Here is a 12642-nt window from a genome sequence, read left to right as displayed (position 1 = left end):
TGTTTGCTGTTAAGGAGGAGTTTCTCTGAACTTCAGCTACACACATTTGCAAATATGGACACACAGACACACACTGGAACCAAACAGTAATAAATGACTGAAATACAATATCAGTGTGTCAATCTTATCAGATGCTTTAGTTATCAGTGTTAGTTTTAGTTCAATCATGTCAACTCTCGGAATGAATTTTACCAGCATTTATTAGTAAGCATGGAATGTACATAGGCTTGGTCTTTGTGGATTAGGAATAAGGATACAGGAATGCTGGTAAGGATACTGAAAAGCACATGAAACATTGACTTGAATTTAGACTGCTGCAAGGAAAATAGGGAGAACCCCCTGAGCAGATCTAGACAGGTGGTGCTGGGGAAGGTGGAGGGTTAGTGAAATCCCATGGCGCGCTGCAATGATCTGATTCGATACAGTCAGGAATAAGTAGGTTACGTAGATGGAAGCAAACAAATGATTGGATGAAACAATCGGCTTTAAGTAAACCAATCAGCTGCTCCGAAGAGTTTCATGACTGAATTATATATTTCTCTAGTGTTATTTCTAGAGCTGATTTAACACGTGCATTTGGTGCAATTATATGCAAAGAAAATAAAGCATTAAAACAACTCCCAGATCTGAACAGCTATGTTATCTTATATTAATGCAGTTGCTGACAAACATGATACAGGATGATGACTGACTATGTGATGTAGTCTATGGGAATGCAGTTTATGCCCCTAAAATTCAAGATATGAGGGCAAAAAAATGCCTCTATTGATTTTTGACTTATTTACACAGTATGATACAGTTTAGCAATATCACATGAGCAAAAGTGCTGTTTTTCCCGAACATCTGCACGATTGCGAAAGTTTTAGATATAGAATTGTCTGCTTTTGCATTTTGCAAAGAAAAATAGTTTCAAAAAGCCAAAGCAAAACTGTAGCCTTTTCGAGCGACACAGTGTTTCGTTACTGAATGAATTGATGAATCAAGTGAGACATGATTCAGTGAGTCATTCATAAAGACAGTCACTTTGCGTTTCTGAATGAATCGGCTGTTTGAATGAATCAGTTGAATGAATGGCTGAATGACTCACTCATGACAGTGACTTGAGGTCATCTACTGGCGCTTTTATATACTATCATTATTTATGCAGTGTTGAATCAAAATATTTATTTCTAAATATACTTAAATCTAATTAATTGACACATCATATAATAAAAATAAATAAATACAAATTATTGCATGACAGCCCTAGGAATTTCCATATGAACAGCTTTTTATGTTTTGCAGTTCGAATCAAATTAATTAAATTGTGTTAGTATAAATATATGCAAAGGTAAAAGGAAAGAGGTAGTTCATTTATTGAGAAACCATTGGAATGTAATATTACGATTGTATTTTGTCGTGTGTGGCATTGTAACGTGGATTTTGGGTTTTGTTTCATGTTCATGTTTTCATGTCTTTTATTTTGTAGTTTAGTCCTGTTTCCTGGTTTGTCATGTGGTTCCCTTGATCCTCATGTATTCCTGGTTGTGGCTAGAAGGACTACAGCTCCGACAGGAAACGAACAATGAAATAAATTTTCTACCTATTAGATTGTGTTTTATTAACATCTACACCTACCCCAACCTTAAACCTACCCCTTACAATAATGAAAAAAAAATAGTAATTATTGTTGTACAGTGTGATAAAAATTAAGCTGTATTGATGTGCGCATGCCCAGTAGCACCATACGTATCCATTGTAGCCTTAACCTGGGGCAAGTTCAAGCTCAAACCGGTGTGCACCGTTTTGCTACGGTTTCCGGTTTGAACGACATGTTTCCTGGAAACGGTGTGCAACGGGGTTTGAGATGCGTTTTCTCTTGTTTGGTGGGTGTGTCAAACATGTCAGCCCAATCAGCAGCAGCATGTATGTAAACCACGCGGTATTAAAGAGACAGCTCGCACAATGTAATTAACATCCAAATAAATTCACAAGAGCAAGTATATTGTTTGCACATGTTTATTTACATTAAAGGCAAAATAACTGAAATAATAAGGGCACAAGTATAGATCTGGAACTTCTTTAAGTCTGTCTAAATATCATTTAGTAATTGCAATGTCTTCTGGTCCATATCCTTTCCTTAGGAAGGTGTGCTAGACACTTATTAATGTAACATAAAAATACTATACATATTTATATATTTTGCTATTGTATTATGGAGTGACACTTTCATAAACTTTTCTATACTCCTCTGATTATATAATGGTAAATACTACAATATCATAGCACAACAACAGTGATCAGTAATAATGATAAGCCAAATACTCACAATAAAAATAATAAGGTCATATTATAGATCATAACACAGTCTCGGAGGTAAGAAGTGGATTATCCTTCACCTGAAATGTTTGTCTTTGTCATCCTGAAATGCGAGGCAAATGTTGGATCACAATAATTAGGAACCACAGTTTCCACAAATCCCTTCATTTGATTGGGATGTTCTCTTTTATTCTGGACGGCAAGGGCAGTGACTGTACCATCGAGCGTATTTTGCAGTATTAAACACGTATTTATACCGATTTCATCAGGCTCCGAAAATTCTTCAAAAAGAACACAAAGAATGGCCTTCTCAGCTGCCATAGTTGCAACTCTTGCGTCATCAGAACAGAGTGTTCAACGCACCACCGTTTCCGTTTAAAAAACATTATGCACCATTTTTGTCGGGGCTGAACGCAGCCCTGTATTCCTGCCTTGTGTATGTGTCATGTCGTGATTGGTTGTTTTCTTCTCTTCTTCTTCTTCTTCTTGGTTTTTAAGGGCGGCTGGCCGACGTAAATAGGTGCATTACTGCCACTTTCTGCTCCGGAGTGTGGAACAGCGTTTTATATTCTAGATTGGTTGTTTTATTCATGTGTCTTTTTTCTCATTGGTTGGTTTTGTCATGTGACCCTCATTGTTTGGAATTTATAGCCCTCATGTTGCCATTGTCTCTTGTCGAGTATTGTGCCTGTAACCTCTGTTGGTGAGTTCTTGGTTTTGTTTATGTCAAGTCTGCTCAGGCTATGTCTGTTCATGCCAAGTCAAGTCAAGTCTTTGTTTATTGTTTGGTCACATTTTGGAGTTAAATAAAGCTGCACTTGGGTTCTCACTACACTCGCCTCCAATGGAATTTTTACAGGCATTAGGTCTAGACAACACTAAGGGCACAAAGCAGCAAAATCTGACTAAACACTATAAGGAAGCTCAGATAAATATGATTCTTATTACATATTGCAAAGGTGAGATTCTAATACTCCAGTGATAGACTGACTGAGAGAAGGCAAAGCAAAAGTAGATGGTTTAACCTCAAAACAGTTCAGGAATAAATCTCACACATTTGGATATCATTTCAAAATTAATAAGAGCAAAACCATATATATATAAACATCTATGGACATGGAGGTGTAAAACTAAAGGTCAGGAGACATCTTACCCCTTCTTAGCTTAGATTAGGTTTTCATCCTAAATAGTTCTGTTTTTAAAGAGAGGAACAGGTAAAGCAGTTAACCGGTAAAGCAGACAAAACTAATTTATCCTGATATAATTCCTGTAATGTTACATTTTGATTAAAATTAATAAAATAAACATTTGTATTAAAACATAACCATTTAAATTAGTGCTGTCAAATGATTAATCACAATTAATCGCATCCAAAATAAAAGTTCCCTTTCATGGGAACTTCGAACTGCGTCCTCTAGGGGTCGCTATGGGGGACGCCTCGTCGTGACCCGTGTCTCTAGAGGACGCAGTGTCTCGTTCCCTACTCAGGGAACCATGGTTACATAAGTAACCTGAGACGTTTTTGTTTACATAATATATGTGTGTGTGTACTGTGTCGTGTATATATTAATACACACACATGCATGTATATTTAAGAAAAATTTTATGTTTATATATATGAAATATTTATATATAATACAAATTATATGAATATAAGTATATACATGTAAATATTTTCAAAATATGTACTCTATGTGTGTGTGTGTGTGTGTGTGTGTGTGTGTATTTATATATACATAATAAATATACACCTTACACACACATATATTATGTAAACAAAAACTTTTATTTTAGATGCAATTAATTGCGATTAATCATTTGACAGCACCGTTTTAAAAATGTGGCATCATCTTATTAAATATGCAAACATTTGCATAAATCAAAAGTGATACAGCCCACACCCCACAGATACCAGTTATGAGTCAACAACTTAGTGGTGGATTATTTACAATTGACTTTTTAAATTGTTGATAAAATAGCTCTTAATACTTTTAGCATATTAACTATAACATGCTTCTTCGCCTCTAACTAAAAAAAAAACTCTAAAATAACAAGCAACATCATTTAAAAGCAATATCTAACAGAGTTCATTATGAGAAAAATAAGGCCTCTGAAAGACGCAACTGCTAATGTCGAAGAACAGGTCATATAAAATGATTAATATTACAGGTATTTTATTCTAATAAAAACGTAATAAAAATTAATAATTATTTTTATTATCAGATTTTATTTAAAATTTTGCAAATCATTGCAGAAACATTATGAAAAGTCACATTTAAAACAAGAGAATCAAAACAAAATTATCACATACTCAGAAAAAAAGCTTGTCGTGGCATATGGTACTGTGGCAGTAGCCTAAGGTGCAAAAGCTACAAAAGCTAAAACATCTTTGTACATTATTTACCCCGAAATGGTACATATTAGTAGATTAAAGGTGCATATTAGTACTGTAAAAGTACTTACTGTATTAGTACCGCCCAGTGACAGTTATTATGCACCTTTTTTAATGAGAGTGCACTTTTTCCATCAATTACACCAAATTTGTGACCCTGGAGCACAAAAGCAGTCTTAAGTCGCTGGGGTATATTTGTAGCAATAGCCAACAATACATTGTATGGGTCAAAATTATAGATTTTTCTTTTATGCCAAAAATCATTAGGATATTAAGTAAAGATCATGTTCCATGAAGATATTTTGTAAATTTCCTACCGTAAATATACCATAAACTTAATTTTTGATTAGTAATATGCATCGCTAAGGACTTCATTTGGACAACTTTAAAGATGATTTTCTCAATATTTGGATTTTTTTGCACCCTCAGATTCCAGATTTTCAAATAGTTGTATCTCATCCAAATATTGTCCGATCCTAACAAACCATACATCAATGGAAAGCTTATTTATTCTGCTTTCAGATTTTGTATAAATCTCAATTTTGAAAAATTTACATTTAAGACTGGTTTTGTGGTCCAGGATCACATATATTTCAGCAGTAACAAAATGAGTATTTTGAAAATAAACCAATTGAAACTCCTTTTTATAATATATATCCTTTATTTCATGTTCATTGACAGTTCTCTGGGTGGAATGTTGCACTACACGCCGGGCAGAGCATTTTCCCCATTTCAACTAATATTTCAGGAAATGTCGTCTCATTTAAAAAATAAAAAAATCACAATTCTAAGACAGTGTAACCTCTCAAACATCAATGCCAACAGTACAAAAGAGAGATGACAACAAACTACAGTCGAGTAAATGGTGAACGTACACTCTATAAATTAAATAAGGCAACATCTTCATAACGATGGGGAGTTTCAGTATTTAACGGTGAGAAGGAGGACAGTATCACCCTGTACCCTCCCAAAATTCTGAACGGAATGCGGTGTGTGGCACATTTAATGACATTCTAGAAAATTATGATTCACATCTACCATTTCTTTATGTTGAGCTTCTCTGAAACACTGAAAGTGAAGTGTGAATGACAGAATATGACAGATACCTCCATTCCACTCAGGCCAAAGCGCAATAAATGGCTTTCATCCAGCAAAAACATTTAGATAATCAGTCAAAAACCTCTTTCGGGTCTCAAGTCGCAAATAAAGCAGGTATACAACACACTTAAATGGTATTTACTGGCTATTTAAAGGCTTTGAAACATTTAAAGTTTGTTTTTTCTTTGAACTTGAAATATGTTTAAGTCTATATATGTACGTTGTATTCCGTAAGTCTACAGTTAATAATTAAGGCCAAAACCAAATGCCTCTCCATGGCAAAACTTCAGACTGGCATCTGCCCCACAGTCCTCGTGGAGCCCATCAACGGTAACGCCGCCGGAAAATATTCATGGTATTTGATAAATATACAAAGCAGAAGCCAGGAGGCGTTCAGTCAGATCATTCAAGCAAACAAATCATTAAACAAACTCGACACGGAGTAAAACTTGTGTTGATGGACAACATGAAGAAAGACTGACTAGGTCAAAGCAATAATTCACCCAAAAATGAAATTTACCTCATGTCAGTCCAAACCTATGGAAGATTATTTCCGCCAAAATAGGCATATAAACAAGGTGATTGCGACTTTATCTCCCAGCATATAGAGTTATAAACTCACAATTCTGAAAAGAAAAGTCCCAATTGTAAGATATACTGTATATACTGTATATATACTTGCTTTTAGAAAAAAAGTCTTGTGAGATTGTGAGATTAAAAACCTCAACCTTTTTATTATTTTATTCCGTGGCAGAAATAAGCTTTCATACAAACTGGTATGACTTTCTTTAAAAAAATTAAAAAAGAAAGATATTTCAAGAAATGTTCATGCTGCTCTTTTCCATTCAACTACAGCATACAGTGAAGCACATAAAATGTTCATTTTGGGGTTAACTATTCCTTGAAAACCTTTACCAAATGTGCACGTCACAATATGTACAGTGATTGTTAACAGCTAGAATCTGTGAATATTCGGGACGTAACATTTAGCAGTTAACCTCAATCTTAGCTAATTAGCACTCTCAGCCTCTAGCTATGCAGAAAATAGAGTTCAAATGTGGATGTTTATGTGCCAGCTGTGGGAATAAGATGCCAAACACGTACAGCTTGAGCTTTTACAATGGTGCAATTCAACTAGTTTCAAATAAACAAAAAGTCAGCAGCATTCAAAATACATCAAACGACGGCCTGTGTAGGGAAGCAGAAGCCAGATTCAGAAGAAAAACCGGTCTATCACACACTCCAACAGCACAAACATTCAGATTAAAATGTACTTGCAAGGTCAATTTACAGTAACTGAAAAAGCTGGAGATGGAATCGCATACGGCAGCAATCCAGCCTGAAATGAGCGATTTCAAAAAATACAATGACGTCTGATGCAACTCCCTGAAACACACCGGGCATGCTGGGAAGTTTAGCAGATGTTAACAGAACACTTTTGGGTGAATCTATTATTATGATTGTGCTGCTGCAAATTTTTGTGGCAATAGTGAAATTGGATTTTCTGATGAAGAGATAGTTCAGAATTTATTTTAAATTAATAGACTTCACTGTCATATATATATATATTAGAGGTTGCACCGACTAGTCGACTTCAATGCTCTGTCATGACGCTTTAAGCTTGACGGTGTCTAGTAGCTGGTCCTATAGAGGGCTCAACAGGATAAGAAATCTTTGAAGGACTTCCACATTTATGCTCCGTTTCCAAACAGTTAAAATGACAAATAAATGCATACTCTGAAAGCACTCCAAAAGACATGTGTGATTATATTACTGGATGCTCGAAATTGAATGGGAGAATGCACGTTTTAAACAGCTTATTGTACAGGTAAGTTAATCGCCGTTCTAATCTAATGCGCTGCTGCACTGTAACGCACACACATTACAGACAGTAGCTCGTACATCACGCGCACAGAATCATTCAGCGCGGAAATGTATTGTCAACACTGTTCTGTGATTTCTCAATAAAATAGCTTAGAAACTGAAAAGTTCAATCATATATTTCTTAATTATTAAATCCCACGGCTTCACTACTAGTAGAGAGACGCTGCCAGGTAGAATTAATTCACACACGCAATCGCTCTCACTAATGCATTCATATGAATGTAATCTTTACTGTGCTACTTTATCTGTATCTGATTTAGAACGAGCAGAAATCTGTGAGAAACATAACGACCCAAAGACAAAAGAAGTGTTAAAAATGAGCTGTTATAGGAGCAACAGCCGTGTGGGTGATTTTTTTTTTCAACCTCTGATTTATGTAGATTTGAATAAATAATGTATATACAATATTTGATTACTGTAATGCATTATTTACACAGTATCATTTTTTATGAAATATAATGGATTTGCGGGGAGAAACGTGTTAAATTGACATTAAATTAAGGTAAAAAAAAAAAACTCTTAATAGTTCCAATAACATTTTTAAACAAATAATAATAATAATAATCATCTTTCAATTTTGGAGTGAAATATGGTGAGATTCACCCTTTTAGTGGTTTTCAGAATGCAGCATGACAACACTTCAGCAAAACTGACAAAGTTCAGCACGACATGGAGACGGAAACACATCCTTCACACACAAGTCACCGTCTGCAGGCAAACACAGTGGAATTACACTGGAATGGAGTTACTGAAGGCGAAGCAGTGCGAACGTCCACTTACACAAGGAACAAACCTAAAATTGTTCTTTGGCAAAAAGCAGTTTAAAACAAACATTTCATTTCAACTTTGTCAAGATCAATACATGACACACAGGATCGGACGAACAAACAGTGGCTCTCCCTGTCGTTTGATAGCGTTTCTATGAAATCACAATTGGGAAATGGGCTTTCATCCTTGAAAGCTCTTCCTTCCTGTAGGAGGTCACAGATGCAGTTCAGCACTTCCTGTGAGGTCACCTCGAGAACGTGAAACTTCCTGTGAAGTCATCGCAGATGGAGCCAAACATTTCCTGTGAGGCGTTCCCAGCGGCATCATGGCACTCGCATCTTCCAGATCAGAAGACGAGGAATCGGGCTTGTTGTGAATCAAGGTAAGAAGCGCACAAATACACATGTAAGCGTGGGACGGGGCGTGTTAGTGCCCCCCAAGTCCAGCGAACAAATAAATAAAGTGAGTCTGATATGGCAGCGGAAGAGGAGGAGAATTTGATATGGGTCGAACATCAATGTTGGCAGGCGCTCGCTTCATCCTCCTGCTTTCAGCCCGACTCCTCAAATAACTCGGAGCACATAAATAAAAAACAGCGCTTGACAAAGAGCCAGAGCTGTCCGTGGAGCAGTTTTTGGCCGGGCTGGTCTGTGCAAGCGTGCTGGTGTCTGGTGGGCGACGGTTCACCACACCTCGCAGCGGTGGCCTGAGTTCATGGGCGAGCCCAGCGGACACTGGAAGTGTTCTGCGAAGTCGGGCGAGTTGGACAGAGTGCCGATTACGCGGTATTTGGGTGGGCTGTGAGGGTCCGTCATCAGGCCCTCGTGAGCGCTTTCTGGCGTTCGGACTGAACACCACACCTATGGAGGAGAGCCAGAGGAACGTGCATCTGAGACCATGTTTTTACAATCAGAGCTCTGCATTGTGTCGTTTTTTTTTTAATTACTGCTTTATGGTAAAGTAGGCCATGCTAATATAGCTAAAGTATAATAATACCTTATAGCAAGTGCCTTATTTGCTTCATAAATATCGTCTGTTCAAATATCGGTGACACATTACAATAAGGTTGTATATGGCGTACATCATATGTTAGTTCATATTAATTTTTATTAATTTAGTAATATAAATAAAAGCATATTAGTATACATTAGGGCTGGGAAAATAAATCGATGCATCGCGAATCAAGAAATGATTCCGCATCGATTCTGAGATTTTCCGAATGCATGGCGATTCTTTCTCGAGTCGATTAGTTTTGAACAGCAGATTGCGCTGCATGCTTTAGAAACAGTCGTACTCTGCTTGTTCCCAAATCCTTACACACACTTGAACCTAAAATAATCATTCGTAAAATTCGAAAAGGTTGAAGCGAATAACAAGGGCGTTCACAGTGGGCTGTGTTTACATTAATCTGGCGTCATAAAAGCATTCTGAGCCGAGGTGAAATTACAGACTCGGCCGAACGCACAAGCGCTCTTCAGCGCTCTTCTTCATGAGCATTTGAGTATGCGAATAAAAACTAGAGTAGAGCGCCATCTGCTGTTAAAATATAAGCTTAGAATCGATTCCAGAGAGAATCGTGATGCAATCGATCCACGAATCGATTCTGCATCGATTTATCGTCACAGCCCTAGTATACATTAATATTTGATTACAAAAATACAATTAAATTATATTTAATAATAATTCATTTTTATTTTTATTAATTTTTTATATATTTGAACATTAAACAAAATGTATTTTCGCAATAAAGTTTAACCTAAATAATTATTTAATATTAAGTAATAATCAACATGAATCTCTACATCTATTAATATATTAACATTGTAAGTTATATAACATTAATATGTTAACATTACAATCGTTTATAAATTATACAAATAACTACTAATGTATTCTAGAATTATTGTATGTTAACATTTACCAAGATTAAGAAAGCTTTTTTAACGATTTAGAAAAAGTCTCTTATTCTCAATTTATTTGATAAAGAATCCAGTCAAAACAGCAATATTGTGAAATAGTATTGCAATTTTTAAAGCTGTTTTATATTGCAATTTTTTCAAATGTAATTTATTCCTGTGATCAAAGCTGAATTTTCAGCATCATTACTTCAGTCTTCAGTGTCACGTGATCCTTTAAAAATCATTCTAATATGATTTGCTGTTTTAAAAAAATGTTTCACAATGTTACTGTTTTTACTGTATTTTTGATTAAATAAAAGCAGTTTTGGTGCACATACTGTAAGAGACATCTTTCAAAAATGTTAAAAATTCTGAATTATTTTTGAATAATTGTTTTGAAAAGTAGTACATGCATATACACATTTATTTTATAACTGATACTTTCTATTATAATTGAAATCTATTAACATGAACAACAATTTAAAAAAATTTCTTAGTACATAATACCTAAAGCACGTTCATGTATGTTAATGTGTATGTTAATGTATAGAACCTTGTTTTAGTAAGTGTTTTTTTATTATTAAAATTCATTAAAATGTTATTTTACGTATTTAGCAAATGCATTACTTATTTTGTCAGCATGTCATATACGTGCTATCTGACATGTAAACTAAGGTTAGTATTTGGTCTCTATTTGGTCTCACAGTGTCTTTTTTTGCAGTTACACAGTGGGTGTATCACATCATACTTGTTACTATTATAGCAAACATTTATTTTTTATGTCTGTCTTTTCATACCTGTGCAAAGCCTACGAAGAAGAGCTGGTCGTTTGTCAGATTGACAGCTGGGAGTCTCTTCTCTTCACCGTTCTTCTTCACCCATGAGCGATATGCCTGCAAAACAAACAGATCTCCAAATCAGTCTGTATTATCTTTACTAAATTGAACTGCAACGCTTGCTTTACCTTGAAAAGAAATGAATGTATAATGATTTATATCTGTGACCACTAGGGGAAGCCTCGTGAACCACAGAATCTTCAATAAGAAATTTCCTATGGGATGATTTTATAAAATGTAACTTCCTTCTCTAATGGCTTTAAATGACCATCCACTTCTATGGTGGACATCCACTCTCAGGCCTGTCATTTAAATTATTAAATCATTATGAATAAATAACTTGAGTGCTCATACAAGCCTCTAAAAACACTGAGAAAGAGTTTATAAGGCTGGCAAACAGTCCAGATTAGGACACGACTGGGGCTTGACGTCTGCTTCATTTCCTCAGATTTAGCCTGCACCTCTTGTTGCATATGTGACCCTGGCGCATAAAAGCAGTCTTAAGTCGCTGGGGTATATTTGTAGCAATAGCCAACAATACATTGTATGGGTCAAAATTATAGATTTTTCTTTTATGCCAAAAATCATTAGGATATTAAGTAAAGATCATGTTCCATGAAGATATTTTGTACATTTCCTACCGTAAATATATTAAAACTTAATTTTTTATTAGTAATATGCATTGCTAAGAACTTCATTTGGACAACTTTAAAGATGATTTTCTCAATATTTAGATTTTTTGCACCCTCAGATTCCAGATTTTCAAATAGTTGTATCTCGACCAAATATTGTCCTATCATAACAAACCATACATCAATGGAAAGCTTATTTATTCCGCTTTCAGATAATGTATAAATCTCAATTTTGAAAAAAATGGACCCTTATGATTGGTTCCCTTTCAGTCGGTCACTCCCGACGTCACGTCGGATGACCGACGAATTGGGATCTCGCTTAGAGAGACCAATCTACTTCGAGTGTAAACTAAACGAGCCAATGCACATTGGCATGCGATTATTGCATCCAGCTGCTGCTGATCACAGCGTGAGTATAAGTAGGCAGCAGATGCAGCGCATATTCAGCTTTTCGCTTCAGAGCCGAGCGGTTCTATCGTTCTGCTCCTGACCTTCTACATAGAGAAGTAAAAACTGCAGTCAAGCACGCTCTTCGTGGGCTCTCGTGCTGGTGGTACGGCGCTTCAGCGGCGGTGGTTTTCCCGTGTCGAGTGGGTTGCACACAACAGGCTGCACTACCCATGTGTGTGTTGCAGACGGCCATCTCCCCTGTGCACTTCAGCACACTAAAAGAGCAATTTCCATCTAAAAGAGCTTCACGGGTGGAACGTCTTTTTAAAGACGCGTCTTTTTAAAGATGTCGTACCATCCGTGTGTTTCTGGGTGCAGTCGTTACCTGGCGCCGGGTGATGGTCACGATCGCTGCCTCTCGTGTCTGGGCATGAAGCACGCTGAGG

At 36.1% G+C, this 12642-nt stretch overlaps 1 protein-coding gene across 4 annotated transcripts in view; it reads right to left on the bottom strand.

Annotated features, from left to right (window-relative positions):
• Positions 1-8109: 8109 nt before the first annotated feature.
• LOC107680093 (endothelin-converting enzyme 2-like) overlaps positions 8110-12642 on the bottom strand; it is a 74467-nt gene continuing 69934 nt past the window's right edge. For 3 of the 4 annotated variants that reach the window (XM_016475856.1, XM_016475857.1, XM_016475858.1), the window contains 2 exons: positions 11136-11231; positions 8111-9300 (listed from right to left, as the gene is read on the bottom strand). In XM_016475856.1, the coding sequence (XP_016331342.1) occupies positions 9124-9300; positions 11136-11231 (273 nt within the window). In that variant the 3' untranslated portion in view covers positions 8111-9123. Of the gene's footprint in view, positions 9301-11135; positions 11232-12642 lie in introns of all 4 variants that reach the window. The other variant, XM_016475859.1, reaches the window with a different exon arrangement.

Source organism: Sinocyclocheilus anshuiensis, unplaced genomic scaffold (assembly GCF_001515605.1).
Source record: "Sinocyclocheilus anshuiensis isolate Anshui unplaced genomic scaffold, SAMN03320099.WGS_v1.1 scaffold853, whole genome shotgun sequence".
NCBI classification, from domain to species: Eukaryota; Metazoa; Chordata; class Actinopteri; order Cypriniformes; family Cyprinidae; genus Sinocyclocheilus; species Sinocyclocheilus anshuiensis.
This window is presented reverse-complemented; position numbering and strand designations above follow the sequence as displayed.